At 45.2% G+C, this 16057-nt stretch overlaps 3 protein-coding genes and 3 non-coding genes across 11 annotated transcripts; 2 read left to right on the forward strand and 4 right to left on the reverse strand.

Moving 5' to 3' along the window:
- The first annotated feature begins 1143 nt into the window (after nucleotides 1-1143).
- Nucleotides 1144-7362, forward strand: BDBG_01214. 5 transcript variants are annotated; one of them, XM_031720243.1, is made up of 6 exons: nucleotides 1144-2569; nucleotides 2924-3022; nucleotides 3141-3316; nucleotides 3399-3655; nucleotides 4086-4580; nucleotides 4647-6362. In XM_031720243.1, the coding sequence occupies exons 3-6, from the start codon at nucleotides 3199-3201 to the stop codon at nucleotides 4665-4667; spliced, it is 891 nt and encodes a 296-aa protein (XP_031576334.1). In that variant the 5' UTR covers nucleotides 1144-2569; nucleotides 2924-3022; nucleotides 3141-3198; the 3' UTR covers nucleotides 4668-6362. The 5 variants fall into 5 exon arrangements, with proteins under 5 accessions (XP_031576334.1, XP_031576332.1, XP_031576333.1 ...); XM_031720241.1 differs by lacking the exon at nucleotides 2924-3022 and adding an exon at nucleotides 3878-3943; XM_031720242.1 differs by lacking the exon at nucleotides 2924-3022 and having other exon boundaries at nucleotides 4647-7362.
- On the reverse strand, nucleotides 6277-9495 carry BDBG_01215. 2 transcript variants are annotated; one of them, XM_031720247.1, is made up of 5 exons: nucleotides 8421-9375; nucleotides 8039-8320; nucleotides 7584-7965; nucleotides 7367-7484; nucleotides 6432-7260 (listed from the first exon to the last, which is right to left on the reverse strand). In XM_031720247.1, the coding sequence occupies exons 2-5, from the start codon at nucleotides 8213-8215 to the stop codon at nucleotides 6648-6650; spliced, it is 1290 nt and encodes a 429-aa protein (XP_031576338.1). In that variant the 5' UTR covers nucleotides 8216-8320; nucleotides 8421-9375; the 3' UTR covers nucleotides 6432-6647. The 2 variants fall into 2 exon arrangements, with proteins under 2 accessions (XP_031576337.1, XP_031576338.1); XM_031720246.1 differs by having other exon boundaries at nucleotides 6277-7260; nucleotides 8039-9495.
- Nucleotides 9496-11682: 2187 nt separating this feature from the next.
- BDBG_16321 lies at nucleotides 11683-11771 on the forward strand. Its single transcript has one exon. It is a non-coding gene; the product is annotated as a tRNA-Arg (tRNA).
- A 483-nt stretch (nucleotides 11772-12254) lies between these two features.
- BDBG_16322 lies at nucleotides 12255-12343 on the reverse strand. The gene has a single exon. It is a non-coding gene; the product is annotated as a tRNA-Arg (tRNA).
- A 177-nt stretch (nucleotides 12344-12520) lies between these two features.
- BDBG_16323 lies at nucleotides 12521-12611 on the reverse strand. The gene has a single exon. It is a non-coding gene; the product is annotated as a tRNA-Arg (tRNA).
- Nucleotides 12612-13753: 1142 nt separating this feature from the next.
- On the reverse strand, nucleotides 13754-15600 carry BDBG_01216 (MFS transporter; the record flags this gene model as incomplete). The annotated part of the gene is made up of 5 exons (XM_031720248.1): nucleotides 13754-14277; nucleotides 14346-14823; nucleotides 14895-14939; nucleotides 15006-15198; nucleotides 15266-15600. 5 exons carry the CDS (start codon nucleotides 15598-15600, stop codon nucleotides 13754-13756), a joined length of 1575 nt encoding a protein of 524 aa, XP_031576339.1.
- Between the last annotated feature and the right edge of the window lie 457 nt (nucleotides 15601-16057).

Here is a 16057-nt window from a genome sequence, read left to right on the forward strand (position 1 = left end):
ATATATATATATATATATATATATTTATTTCCCTTGCTGACTAGAGATACAGGTGAAAAATATTTTGACAACAAAAACCAGCTTGGATGCATAGTTAAAAAGAGCTGTGGCAAAGGCATTCAGCTTGCTCAGCATTCATTCTTCTTCCTTTTCTTCCACCTCACAAAACCCAGCCACATCAAGCAGGTCAGAGTGAAGAATTGTCACCGCCGCTCCCTGCACAAGATTCACAGATCTGAAGATCTTTTGATGAGTTGGCTTTCTCTTGTCATTATTCTTAACGTGGTACTGGCGATCTAATGTCCTTGAGTTTGCGGTGAGTGGAAGCAGAAGAAGACAGATGTGGGGGGGGGGGGGGTTGCTATAGTCATTTCTCATATGGATGAGAGCTGAGATAGTTGTCTGGCATTCTTGCCCCTTTTTTAAACGTGGAATAGGAAGATACTGTATGTCATTATTATTTTTTGTTTCATTGTAGCCAGTCGGACATGTCAACAGTTGGTGGTGGTGGCGGTGGTATGTACTGTATATAGGTAGAAGCTATGTATTAATATCAAGGAACAGATGAGCTTTTCTCAATAATCCTGGGATTCATAGCATACATAGTACGGAGTAACCAAGGAGAGCTTTGAGGTGCCATTGCATTGCTGTGAGATAAATATTTTTTATGGAAATGCTTCTCGGACGTCATTGTAGACCAATCGAATGACAGATCGCAAATTCGAATTTTGGGACAGCGCTCCGATTCTCAGCTTCGTCTTTCCTGTTCTTCTTGAATCTTATTCGTCGCGGTTGTCATTGTTGCTCATGTTGAACACAAGGACGTGGGACAAAACTTGGAAATTGAAATGGAACTTTGTTCGGGTTTGTTTATCATCCTAGAAAACTCAATTGAACCGAGGTGTTGTCGAATTCATAGGTAAACTAATTATCCTAGAATATTGAATATTGCCATCTGTGACAAGGGCATTTCCGCACACTAACACCGGGATAAGTTGTCATGGATGAGGGATGGTCAGGGTTACTGTCAGCGGATGATCAAGAACGCCATACCATACCAGTCCAGTCCAGTCCCCATCGCGGAAAAGTCGACTTGCAACAGAGAGCAAAATGCCTTCGGGAAGAGGGAAAGAGAGACCCCTCAAAAACCAAAAAAAAAAAAAAAATACAACCTGTAAGTTGTGGGCGGGTGGCAACGTTACTGCTTGGGTGTTTAGGGGCTAATCCAAGACGAGCCAACACAAGCCACATGCCTCAGGGTCTTGACGTAGTTATCAGGGGGGGCGAATGATTTCTCTCCTGTGCTCGCTACTTCAGCGGCTCGACCCTAGACTATCAAGGCCAATAAATTGGAGAATAGAAATCACCCCCTTGTTATCCTGCCGCTTCGTCTTTAAATATCCGAGTAAAATAATTCCGCAGCTTGCGATACAACTTTAATAATGTACGTCTAGGTTCGACGGTTTCCCGTGGATGGAGGAGCGAGGATTTAAAGTTGCCAGTGATGATGCCATCATTTCATGGAAGCCAACGTGTTGCACGATAATAATATTATTCTTGGCCAGGCATGTTCAGCACCCACCAGAGGATCGAGTGGCTTCTGTAACTCCTGTCCAAGATCGGCCGTCATTGAATTGTGGACCGTTTTGGTGAGAATTTGTTTTTCTGCTTTGAGCAACATCAGTAGCGATGCAGATGTCACCACGAAAAAAGAAAGATTGAAATATAAAATAAATAGAATAATATTTTTTCTCTCTTCAACACCCCATTGGTATGTTTGTTCTCTTGCTTCCAACGACGAGACTGGTTCAGGATAATCCAACCAGCAAGATTTCCCGGTTTTTTTACTTTTCGTTTCGTCGAACCTAGAGGGCTGAGAACGGGTTGCGGAGGGAGGAAACAAAAAAGGAGCCCAGAAATTCCCCCGTCATCAAACCCAAGCAGACTTGGCCCCGGTGGCCCGGCTGTGTGTAGCGCGGCGTGTAGGCAAGCTGGTCGAGCGTGGTTGGCTATCTGTCTGCCATCTGGTAGGGGTTTAAGCGGAGACAAACCAGGCCCGTATAGCGCCGAACTCTGGCTGGCATCGATCGGCTTAGCCTGATTGTAACTACGCTGGAGCGGTGCGGCGGTGCGTTTATGAATAATAATTACTTCAACGACATCGAACTTGTTGTCGGCTCCCAACTCTCCAGCCCGTTTCCCCGTAGACGTAGAGGTTGATTCTTGTCTCCTGTCTTTCTTTTTTTTATCTCATTCAGCTTCCAATCCTCTCCCTCCCCCTCTACTCCTCGTCTCCTCTTTCAACCGTCAGTTTTTCCAGCTCTGTCGTTCGTTGCGTGCTGGCGTCAGCTAATACCTGACCTTTGTTGTCTTCTTGCATTTTCCAATTTTTCTCTTTGCTTCGTTTTATAAAGCTTCGTCTGTCTTTGTTTCGGGCTTGCTTCCTCAGCTAGACCACCACCCGATTTAGGTTCTGGTGTCTTGGTCCGTAACCTTCAAGGCGAACCATGCTGGCCTGCCATTGATATCACAGGTGCTCTCTCTGTCTGTGGACCCCGGACATCAAGAGGTACGTGTGTATCGCTTTTTTTGTTTTTTTGTTTTTTTTTCGTTTTTGCAAAAGCCAGCTCTTTTTTGCTTGTCATTCCAATTCAGTTCTCTCAAGGGTCCATTGTGTGTTTGTCTGTGTGTTGTGGGTGGGTGGGTGGGTGGTGAACCATTCCCATTCTTGTGTGTTGAATAGTTATGGATAGGACGTGACATAATTTTGTGCCTCAGTTGCGTCCATTTTCACTCCTGTGAGAATTGATGACTGAGCGTACTTGATATATGTTATGCCAACATCCACTACACCGCCGTCGATTGCTCTGACACCGTGTTTCCTGTTTCCTGTTTCTTGTTTCCTGCTTACTGACTTTTTAAGAGTCCACCAACGCTTGTCTTGTCATCCATTCACCCCTCCTGTTTAACCCAATTACGGTCTCCTTTGAACTACTGTGGCTCAGAGGAAGCCCTGGCCTGTGTATTTGTTTCGAGTTTCTTTCCTCTGCGGCTGATTGTTCTCCCTCGGCCTCTGGGCCTTTCAATATCCTGCCATTTTATGCTTGAACCCGGTGCTAACATCCACGTTGTGTTTATAGAATAGTTCCCTAGGGCCGAGAAAGGGTGTTTCCCTTTCGACGGTCCAGTTCAATAGCCATGGCGGTACTCTCTGGTTTCGTCGTCCCTTATATACTCGCCCTTCTCTATCTTATTCCAGTCGCTCTATCGTTTGACCTCTGCTCTTCTACAAATACCGGATCTAAGTTCGACTCGGGTACGTGCCAGCTATTTTGTGGACGTCCTTATTTCGAACATTTGATATAGAAACATCAGATTGACTTTGGTTTTCAAACTAGTACTCGACCTATTTCAATCAGACGGAGCCTGCACGAAAACCTGCTCGAGAAAATATTCTGTTGCAATTCTACAGGGCAAATTTTGTTGGTGTTCCGACAACGTGCCTGGTGGCACTATCGATAATAACGCGTGCAGCGAACCATGTCCTGGGTACCCGTCAGACAAGTGCGGTAATTCTCAAGAGGGTCTATACGCATATATACTGCTTAAGAAGCCCTCTCAAACCATCGGCTCGATAACTAAAACCCCGATGTCGGTCAGTAGAAAAAAATTTTTTTTTTTTTTTCTTGAGTCCTAGACCGTTTTCCATTATCCCCCGGTTATCTCTCTCTCTCTCTCCTTTTTTTAAAAATTTTATTTTTATTTTATTTTATTATTATCTTTCATTCAAAATCAAACTTGGAATGATGAGCGCATGATCCCTAAATCTTCCATGAATCTACACCTTTTCTCATCCATTTTGACCGTTAATACCCAGGCTACATCTCAAATTGAAATTACGACGGTCACTGAGACGCAGCATGAAATGACCACTTTATCTTCTGTACGGAAACCTATATGTTTTCCAAGCATTGTTGTATCTTTTATGGACTTTTTATGCTTGTCGGGTGATTCAGCCCTGGCTGATTATCAAATACTCATCATGCACGTACTAACCTTATTACAATGTTTCTTCTTTAATATAGACCCAAACGCCAACATCAACATCAACATCTGGCACGAGCTCGAGCCAATCCGCCGACTCTATAGCAAGCGTTACACCGACAGAACCTCCCGGCCAAAACGATGAAGCCACATCTAGTTCATCCTTAAGCGGCGGAGCGATCGCGGGCATTGTTGTTGGTACATTGCTGGGCATTGGCGTCATAGTTTCCGCGATATTATGGCTCTTCTATATTCGTCGACGTCGGGAAAGGGAAGACTCGAAGGTTGGTATGAACGGCTATGACCACCCGGCGTCGTCTCCAAGCTTCCACACCTCCATCCAGAGTCCAGCTATGACCTACCAAAGAAGCCCGTCCATGAATGGACCAATGGGTATGCACGATCGAAATCTACTCGGCGTATCGGGATTTACGGATAGTCGCATGAAAAAGGACGCCGCTATTTATCCGAATGGAAATCGTCAGAGCAATGTTTCTCTACAGGACAATCAGGATTACTCAAGACCTGTATTAAGAGTATGTATATCCCCTGAAAAAGGAAGTTTATTGAGCATTGTAAAGCTAACTATGTCATCCCCCCAGTTAACCAACCCGGACCCATAACACCCAACCACACCCTCACTCCACCAAAACCCCCCTTTCTCGCTCACAAAACACACCGCTGCATATATTTTCTACGGCCCCATATGAAATACCGGACTCCTTTGTTCATGATACCCTTTCTCATTAATTGCATCGTAATTGTCATTCCCACCATAAACCCTTAACGGAAACCTACCTACCCATCGAAATCCTCCACCCATCCCCGAAATCCGAAATCCGGCTATACCGAACCAATCTGAAATAAATAAAATCCACAGCGGGCAATCCCATTTTCCCCATAGAAAAAAAATAAAAAAAATGGTTTAGCTTAGTGGAACAAGATGAAACGAATTTCTTTTCTAAACAAGTCCAAACCAGAGATAGAATATTCTCCTTTTCTTCTCTAACCATTCGCCACCTTCTGTCTCTCTTATCTCTTTTCCCTTTGTCTCCTTCATTGTATCCGCTTGTATCCGTCCCTATTATATTTTACTATATCATCCCCCCAACCATAAAACGGGAGAGGGCGTACGTTTTTTGCTCATAAATCTGTGCCTTGTTCTATTTTCTTTGCTGTTCCCATATTGTAGGAACTTTGTATGTACCTGAATTAAAAAGGAGCACGGCATGGAAATGGAAGGACTTTTTTTTCTTTCTTCTCTCGTCTTTGTCCTCTCGTGCTTTCTTCCTGCGCCACTACTACTACTACCTCCCCCATATTTCAGCCACGATTTAACACATACCAAAACCAAACATACACATGCACATTGTACCAATACATAAAGCACAAACAGCAGATAGCAGAAAGCAGAAGCATATATTATATATTGTATTTTACCCCATTTTTTAGAGTCTTTCCCTTCCGTTGGCCAAATCAGCTTCACGTTTTTGTTTTTCAATGGGGGATTTTCTACCCCCTTCAAACTTTAAAGCCCCTTTTTCTGTCATCCACTAGCCAACCCGCCGCGCCGATTCTTATCCGCGCGATTGAGCATCGTGATATGATATCTGATGGGGTATTGACTGATAATCAAATCTATTCAGAGATTGTGTGAATTCCCCAGACGCATTTTCATTTCATTTTTTTCTTACGCCCTGCTTTCTTCTTCAAGAAGGGATGAAGAGGGGAGGGGTTGGGTTGGTCTGATGGTTAGAAGATAAGTTTCTGACTCCCCCCCCGTCTGCTCGATATTGATATTGCTTTGTATAGAAGGTTAATTCATTCCAATTTGTACGTACATGTACATGTACAGTGCAAAAGAGTTGCTAGTACTTGTGTGATTAGTATTATGTGTCCATCTTAAATTGATTATCCGGCGTAATACAAACGCCTATATTATATATATATCTGGCTTAATTTATCACTTTCCTTGACTTGACCCCTTTTATTTCAGGGGGAACTAAAAGGTAACAAACAATAACCAAATTAACATAGAGATTTCTGCCCATATTCGAAAGCCTGCTTTTCTTTGAATAATTTCCCTTCGCTATCAAGGGAGACAGAGAGGGCCTTACGTTGTGCATGCTGCATCTATCTCATCTAGCAGTGGGTCGTCTTTTACTCTTTTCTTGCATTTATATGATGTCTGTAGGTGATTCCGGCTGGTTCGCTCCCTAGTGTAATAGTTTTAATTGCTATCCATCATGGTCACCATACGCTTGAGGTTCAGCTCGAGAACTAAATTTTGAATGCGAAATTGAACCTTCAAAAAAAGGCGTTTTTTACTACCGTGGCGTGGGAGGTCCCATTCCCTGCGATTTCCGAACGGGGAGATCTCGATGAAGGGAAATACTTGTGAAAAAGGCGCCTTCGTCACTTCATCAAATACATAATAATATTCCATATCTGGGTATCCATCCAGCTTTGCTTTTGCGTCGTTCCATCAAGAAACACGGCTACATAAAGCAAGAGTTACTTGACGCGCATAACTATAGTCCCAAAAAAAAAGAGAAATTAATAAACAGCATGTACAAATAGGTCCCCTAGATACAAATAGATAATCATGCAGGACTCGTCGGCTCCCACGGCAGCAGAACCTTGTTGTTCGCAGGTGCTCTCCGCTGCGTATCCCTCTCCATATTCTGCGAGTTCACCCGCACCTCCATCGTCTTCAGGATTCCCCTGGAGTTATGACTCCGCTCACCACTACCACCTCGATCGCCCCTACTCACGTCATCCGACGCACCTTTTATAATAGCCTCTTCGCTCCCGTCGTCGCTCCTGCGCCCGTTAGGCGGTGACGTCCGTGTCCAGCCGTCCGTCACGGTTGTTGTCGTAAAATCATCCATGGTGTACGTGAGCAAGTCACTCTCTTTGTGCTTCTTGAATGCATGTCCACTTCCACCGGCGCCACTTGCTCCCTGGTGGAAATAGCGACGACTGTGAGAGCCGGATGGTCTGTAGCCGGGTGACGAACCGGGCCGTCTTCCAGAGGGTGTGCGGCCGGTAGCGGCGGTGAATAGGGGTCCCAGAGTTGGAATACAAGCGGCGATTATAATTAGGTATTGCTCTGTTGAGATCCAGGTTGTTAGGTTTATTGTTTCAAAGGTGTAGTCTGCGCGGGCGACCAGTTCTGCCAAAAAGATGGTTTTGACAATGGCCGCAGCAGTAGCACTGATTGTACCCCACGGTTGGTTGTTGATTAGCATTGGAAGTTTTGTGAATTGAGTGGATATAATAGAAACTAGAAAAGTAAAAGTAAAATAAAAGATGAACTTACACAATTCCCAGGGCAAGAACACATGTGAGACCAATCTTCACTTTTCGAGCCATCTGGAGCTGCCATATGATGAAAACAGGGTATAGAGCGAGAACTAAATCAGATGCGGCAGAGAAGGCTGATTTGGAAATGAAATTCGATGTTAGCCTAACTATTTCATAGCTAATTGACGGAGGGGGAATGTGTGAGATAAGCGGAAGTTTTTTTTTATACATACAACCCTGGAAAAATGCATAATCCCTCTGGATGTTTGGATGCCAACATGAGCCTTTCTTTCCGGGGCCAGTGCCATTCCAGAGAGCAGTAGTCGGTGTGCATTGACCATAAATAGTGTACACACAGACAGAGTTGACTACAGTCAATAGGACCATACCACCGAAGAAGATATATCTTTGCCTTTTTGCTCTATCGACGATTCGAAGGAGGAAAAACCCAATGGAGACTTTGCCCCAGTTCGTCGACATAACATGAAAGCCCTGAGAGATCCAGTTGAATTTGTTCGCTTGAACCTTTTGGTGGTCGTTTAGGTAGTAAACATGACGGCCGGTGCCATAATGGATACATATCGTGACACAAACGGTGTTCACAAGTGCGCATGCCTGTGGGAAAACAGTTAGATACCATAATGGTTGATTGTCTACCCAAGGACAAGGAGGGAAAAGAAGTTCGTACCATTGCAAGGCACATAAAGGCATCGTCCCATCCCCACCGTTTTATCAAACGAGTTCTTGTTATGACTCTTGCCAGGACTAGAACGAGCGCAACACTACATTCGGCCCATGTTATGGCATTGAGCATCGGCCCTTTGTTGACGTCTCCATCTGGAGGAGGTGGTCCTCGATCGTCCATAGCAGCGTCGTCTTCTTCTACCACCTGTCTAGTTAAGCACCAGCTCTGCTAAACGCCATCGAAGCAAACGTGGCAGTGAGGAAGCAGAGGGAGGGAGAATGAGATCTATAAGGTGCATCCACAACAAAGTCATCAATATGATCTCCAACGGGATGGTTTAAATTAGATGGCCACGCCAAGATGGAAAATAAAGAGAAATATTTACTGGCAAACCAGGAAGAGCGAGTACGATTTACCGTGGACCCATCAGGCAGGGTAGATGAGCCGATATCAACGACTAGGCCTCCCAGCAAAATGTTTGCAGGTGTTTTTATTTTTCACCCCTCCCTCTTCATATCTTTGCTTATGGCTTGGGAGGGAATGTACTGCGTAAAGTCCAAGGAAAGGTAACCTGGCTGGAGAACCCCGGCAAGGTAGGAATTGCGCTGAGTGCATCCGCGCCATTGCAGCCACAAATATGGATGGGCTTCCAGGCGTTGACTCAGGAAAGCGAGGCGACCATCCTTGAGAGCAGTTGAACTAGCTGCATTCTTTGCATGCATTGGAAGCGACAACAAGACTATCAGCCCGCCGTCCAATAGAGATGGCGCTCTGGGCGGCCGGGATTAAATCCCTCTAGCGAGATGGCAACCGGTATTTGCGGCAAAATTTCTCCAGGAGTTGGAACTTTCAATAAATACTCCGTACTCCGTACAACTAAAGGAGGATAGGATAGAGGGCATCGCAATCAAAACCATGGAAATTTGGCGAGCCTGCTGAGAGGAGAGGCCTTCATGTTTCAGACTGCACATACATTCCCCTCCTTGCACTAATGCTGCTCAAACTAGGCATCTTGCCAGGATGCAAAATCTGCCGATAACGGAGTACATGTAGTTGAAGATGCACCTCCGTGCGATCCCAAGCTCAATTTGAAATGTTACCGGAATCGAGTAACTCCTTTCCAAGAGATGAGCTCAATGTTTGGAACCTCCCAGGCCTAGGATACAGGCATGGAGGAGGTCGAAAGGCCCCGAAAGCACTCCCAAAGCATTTGGCGATTACAGCGAAACGCTTTATAGATTACCTGTAGCAGCTGTGAAAACTGCAAGGGCTTTCCACACCAGTCTCCATACTTACAGCAGCCTATACGCAGCGTACTCCGTACTGTGGTGACATTGTTGAGTCAAATGGATTTTTGAATGTCTCAGTGTACGATGCTTAATTCCATAATACTCATGATATAGACACACACTAATTACACTAGTCCTAATGTAATTAGTGTATTACTATATATGGTTGAGTCGGTCTTGGCTTTCAGACTTGTGAGCTCCGCCCCCACACGTACGTCTCTCAACAATTCTCAAGACCCCCAATTGTGCCTGGTTTCCAGACGAGGGGATAGATTCCGGGTATCATACAGCATAGAGCCCCTATGGGATAGAGACCTTAGGTAAGAACTCACAAATGTCACTATCCCCTCGTCTGGGAGCTAGGATACACTTAGCGTATTTTTCTGCCACCCAAATTTATGACCGTGTTTATTGGCTGGAAACCGCTAATTCAACTTGCCTACTGGCGATATACAAGGCGGTAAGGCAATGTATCACCCAGACGAGGGGATAGGCTGCCGTAAGACTTCAGTGTCCCGGGGCTAAATGACACTTAGTTTGAAGCTAAAGCAAACCGCTGGACTAGTGCCACTTATATGTGCTGGTGACACTGGTGCACATCATCCCCCCGCGTCCACAAAATCGGGCCAGAGATACGAGTCCTGAATCCTGATAGGGGAACATGCGCGCCATGTTTTTCTTTTCTTTTCGCCCTGCAACGTGCGTTAAGCGAGTAGGAACTTGCCGACGCGTTAGAAACTCGATCTCAGATCTCGATTCTATTCGCAAGAAAGGAATGATCTTCATTGATATTCACAGTTTGAACATGATATTGTCAGCTCGTAGCGTATTCAAGATTATGCCACGTCTGGCTGTGGCAATATGAAACCAAGGCATTTGGGTGCCGTATATCCTGGGATGATTTGGCTATGCAACGCTGCAGACGGGGCTGGTTGGTAAGTCTGCGAGGAACTCCCAGTCCGACAATAACAATAGTTTTCGGGAAGAATTTTCACATGGATTGTGCAGTATTCCAACAGCATGATTTGACAGGGGAGCGCGGCTGCCGTGCAAGGTACGAAATTTTCTGTTTCTTCTGCTCTTCTCGGTTTTGATGTTTAACCACCAAGGACCCCAGCCATATAATTTAACCTGAATGATTGCATTTCACATTCAGTCGTTTTCGGCTTCGAAGAACGCCGTTCGACTTTTTGGGACGAGGCGCTGGGACTGAAGAAGCGTTCAACAACTGGGTATCTTCGCTGACGATTCTGTAGAATTCAATGACCATGGTGCTTATTCGATTCCCAAAAGATTATAACTGGCATAGTTAAAATCCACTGCTTGATCAGAAGTCGGGTCGGAAAAACGGCAGGAGAACTGTGTTTTCCTTAGTTCACTTGTATCTTTCTTTTATCCGTCCAATAATCGGCCGTCGACACCATGCTGCTTCTTTTTTTATTTTGTCGACTCTGTTTGGCTACCTCAAAAGAAAAAAAAAGATTTCATTTTGGTCATAGGCTCACAGGGTAGATTTCGGAAGTTTCCGCTTGTCTTCGTTCTGTGGCTCCTGTTATCCTTGGATCACATACATACGCACTACACAGTAGATCATCGATCAACAAGTTTGCGAATCTCCCCAAAGCTTGGATCCTTGAGCAGACAAGGAACACTGAAACTGGAACCGCATTTGATCCGACCTGTGCTCTCTCATTTCACTACAAAGTGTACGGAGTAAGCAACATTTGAAAAATAACCGCCCAATTAAACAAAATTTGTGGCATGAACCGGTTGGAATGAGAGGCCATTAATGCCCGTGCTGTGCACATGGGCAATCGGAAATAAAAGTTGATTCTCCGCGCTTTGTCGGAGAAATTTTAGGCTTCTAGCAAATGCTAAAGTATGAGCTGTTGGCTGGTCGCTGGAGTATCCCGTCTGTCATGGACAATGTTAGCAAGGACATAATCAAGCAAAGAATAGCTGGCTGCGGGTTCAACCTCCCCTCACCATATAAATTGAGATGCTGTTCCCTAGCTCAAGGAAATTAGCTGAAAGCGCTAGATTCTTTAGGCATGAAAGAAAACGCATACCATGAGTAAGCGTTTAGGAATATAAATTCCTTTGTGGTCTTTTAGTAGTGCCTTGGCACGTCACAAAAATGCCCAGAGACACACACACACTCTAGCTGAGTAGCCTGAGCTGGGCCCACTGGCTGGCGGTTTGTTTCTCTCATATTGAATAAATAGTGGGAAATGGGGATAGATGTTCGCGTTATCGCGTAAGGCGCTTGTGTTGATGATCGTCAAGTCGCCCAAGATAGGCGCGCTTGGCTTCGATATGGGTAAAAAGAGTTCCGCGGATCTCGGTTCTATCGAACCAGGACCCGTGGCCCAATTGGCAAGGCGTTTGACTACGATTAAACACACCTTCACATCAAAAGATTGTGGGTTCGAATCCCACCGGGTTCATCTTTTGTCCTCCTTTTATCCTTTTTTTGTAAAATTACATTTTCATGAGCTTTTTCTTATTTCTTATAAGCATGTTTTTTGAGATGCATTTGATCAGACTTTCCAACCAAAAGTATATATCTATTTCAAATAGCAGTGATTGATTGATTTAACTGGAATGAAAGAATGTCATGTGATTTTTTAAAATGATTAACTACGTCATAGGACTCAGCAACAAAAATTTTTGAGCGCCGGACCATCATAGAGGCATCAGCCGCATCACAAGCTTTTAAAAGAAAAGTGAAAGAGTCACAATATTCTAGGGATCAGAAAAATATATTTTACTACTTTATTACTTTGTTTCAAATCCATTTTACCCAGTATCATGACTCAATGGTTATAAAATGAGGTATTTTTCTTCCACCAGAATAAGCTCCCTCGCGACAATGAACTACTCTCATCAGGCATATAGAACAACCATTTCTATGACGCAGCAAAAAGTTATGAACCCGGTGGGATTCGAACCCACAATCTTTTGATGAGAAGGTGTGTTTAATCGTAGTCAAACGCCTTGCCAATTGGGCCACGGGTCCTGGGTCGATGGTACGGATTTGAGTAGCTTGCGATTGTGTACTCCGTAGGCGGGTGTGGTGTGGAAAGAAGGGGAAAAAGCCTTACGAAAAAAGTTGATTGCCGATATCGGGAGATAGGAACCGACGAAAAAAAAAAATAAAAATAAAAAAAAAAAATAAAAGAAGGGTTGTTCAGATTGAACCCGGTGGGATTCGAACCCACAATCTTTTGATGATCAAGGTATGTTTAAATCGTAGTCAAACGCCTTGCCAATTGGGCCACGGGTCCCGCTTCACAGTGGCGAGAGTGCTCGTCAATTGTTACAAAAAAGATAACTTTTCTAGACGCAAAATACCAATATCACATCAATCTATATCGATTTTTACTATAAATGTACGGCGCTCCTTGGGGCCTCTCTAGCACAAATGGCAGCTCAATTTCCCGCAAGAGGCGGGAAATCCCTTCAAACCCCCCTTTTCACCTGAGGATCAAATAAATCCATATATATTTTGATCCATCCAGACCCCCAGACCAGGCCCACTCCTCCAGGGGTATCCTTACCACTGCGATTTGGCCAATTGCAACCGCATAGGAGTATGCAACTAGTCCAGCGCGTGATTTTACACTGAGGTAACCTGGAAAAAGCTAATTTCAGTAGCGCTGCATGCTCAGCTTTCCGCTCCAATTTCACGTTTCTGTGTCAAGCCAGTGTCGGTAACAAAACCAATCGGCGAGTTTTAGCAAATCAACTACAAAAGCTCCCGTTGACACTTCTTAAAACTTCTGGGGTGTTCTCTGACATCCACCGAGAATAGCCAGCCACGGACAGAGTGGGTGGCCGAACGGAATTTGCTTCCCGAGATGGCGAGATCCCGAATGACTGGGATGAATAACCAGGGTGGTTATTACTTTCCATGGACCATGAGCTTCCGGGTTGTTCTAGATGAAAAGAGGGGCTTGTGCTGGCTGCGAGTTTTGCGCTCAAAGTGGCTGTTAGCAGCGACGGGGTTACTCCACAACTGTACAGCGCCTGCAAGATACCCCTGTTTCCTGCCAGGACGAGGGAGTTGTGCGGGAAATACGAAAACACGAACGTGGTTCTTGTACCTTCTTCCTCCACTCATACCAGGTTGGCCGGCTTTGAGCGAGACTCTGGTAAAGAACTCTACAAATTTGATGGTAAAGATAGCCAACTCCTTGTCGCTGTAGTGCGGTAAATGGAGGGGAACCCCCGGCTCCCTGTTCAAAAAATGCATGAAGGGACTATATATGTCAATTGCATGCTCGTAGCCTCTGCAGAATACCAATTTATATAAAGCTCCCGAGCAGACGAAAAGAAAGGATATAAAACCAGCAAATGAACCGCGCCCAATTAACCTTCAGCTTTTCTTTCGGCGATTTGCTTAAGCTGACACACGAACGCTCTCTGTTTAGACTGTCTTAAACTTCGCAGGGCCGGCCCAAAGTCTCATTCGCTTCCCGTAAATCTGTAATCCTAAAACCATCAAAAACGCAAAGCCGCAAATGCCCGTCATCGTCCCGAACTGACGAATGGTGCCCTGTTCATTCGCCCATCGAACCATGAAATAGCTGACAACAAACCCACCAGTCGTACGCCCGAAATTGATCCACGCAGCCACTTCTCCACTGGCTTCGGGGTAGCTGTCTAGCACATAGGCATTGACTGCAACAGTCGTGATCATAATTCCGAATACATACAGACCCCATCCTAGCGAAGCTAGCATATAGTGATACTCCCTCTCTAGTGCGAAGCCGAGCAGGATCAATCCCGCGCACATGAAGGGGGTCGCTATCCAGGTTGCTATGTATCTGGCTTCGGGCTCCAGACGGCCATTGTTGCGCCGTGCGGCCAATCTAGCAATGATGTCATGCAGCCAGTGGCCCGCGATTTCACCGAGGATGGCGCCAGTGACGGGAGTAAAGTAGAAGAACCCTTTTTATAGAGTGTTTGGTTAGGGATAAAAACACATTATAGGAGGATGGACTGAGTTGTCTACTGACCAATCTGTTTAGGTCCAAAGCCGTAAAGGGGACCAAGGAAAATGGAGAGAGTAGTGTTAATGCCAACAACCCAGGCGAATGTCAATAGATAATACATCATGGAAATGAAGACGGGTGGTTTGCAGATGATGATAAGCGGACGCATGCAGGCATCTTTGAACGTATTGCGCAAATGGCGTGAATGCCACTGCTCGATTCCAACCATTCGCTTCCACTTTGGTCCGCGATGTGGCTGCTGAGATTCGGGGATCTTGCGATCATAGTATGTCTCGTCGATGTAGAAGACGATGAGGACTAAGCACAAAGCTGTCATTATCGAGTAAACGCCGAAGGCCCATTGCCATATCTGTGTGTTGATGATAAAGGCTGTGAAGAGCGGGCCGAGATACGGAGAGACAATGATGAAGCTGGACCAGATATTGATTTTTCGCGCATGTTCATGGAAGAAAAAGAGGTCTTTGATGAACATGAGACCACCCTGGAAACATCGCTTTTTAGCTATCTGGACTTCAAGGAATGAATGCTGCTTGCGATAGGAATTGAACTAACCCCTTGAGCCACAGTGGAAAAAAAGCCATTGAGAATCCTAGCAGCCTACACAGCGCAAAATTGTTAGATATGGACACCATTCCAGTTTCCATTGGCTATAGATTGACATACCATGAAGGATTCAAATGTCTGGGCCGCTGTGCACCAAACAGCAGTCGCAGTCGCAATGACCGCAAACCAGAAAAAGACGGGGTACCGGCCGAAGTACGCCGCCAAAGCCACGACGAATACACCTCCGGCACCCAACATGAAGACATTTCCGACCTGTGAATGGTTTACCTCGTCTGGGGTCATATTCCAGATCCTAGATTTTTATACGGAATTAGGCTATTTGTTTCTAAAAGTTTGACTATTGAGATGTTATATCTTACACAGCCTGCGGAAGCAGTGTCACGGCTCCCGTTGCGCTTCCATAATCAGGAAGGAATGCGGTCATGGATATAACGATGAGAATGAGGTGTTTCCTCCCCCATGACCAGTTGAGGGGATCCAATGGAGATGTCGATGGTTGGGGGATGAGGATTGTACGGCCATCTTGAGCGGTCTTCAGATCTCCCGCTTGCGCGTGGGATGTGTCAAAAAGATAGCCTTCCTTTCCAGCAGCAGCTTCAAGATTGTCAATTGCATTGCTAGAACCGCCAACAGCTATTTTGTCCTGGTCAGAGCTGCCGGAGGACGACTGTCTGGAGCTATCCTGACCAGCCATTGTTGTCTATTCACACTTTTTTCTCGTTAGAGGAACAATGAAAGAAGGGAAAATGCACCATTCAAAAAGAGGTGGTAAACGAGTGACGAGGAAAAAATTAAAATAGAGAAAATAAAAAGGAAAATAAGAAAAAAGAGGGGAAGGCGAAGACCAAAAAAAAGAAAAGAGAGAAGAATAAAAACTCGAGCTCATAGTACCAACATTTACACGCTGCGGATTAGAATCCCGCATTATTCCTAGAATCAACAGACGCCGCCACTACATGCTGACGGACGAGGAGACAAGGGATGCTGTCACAAACGAACCCAAGGGTCATTATTGTCTTCTCTTGACAAGGTCAATTGGCAAGGTACGGAGTACGGAGTATTGCCTTGAAAGTTGAAGCTCCGAAGTTCCATGCCTCTAACAACCTAGTTGCATATGCGAACTGGACAACCAGAGCATATAATCCTTCGCC

This window comes from Blastomyces gilchristii (genome assembly GCF_000003855.2).
Source record: "Blastomyces gilchristii SLH14081 genomic scaffold supercont1.2, whole genome shotgun sequence".
NCBI classification, from domain to species: Eukaryota; Fungi; Ascomycota; class Eurotiomycetes; order Onygenales; family Ajellomycetaceae; genus Blastomyces; species Blastomyces gilchristii.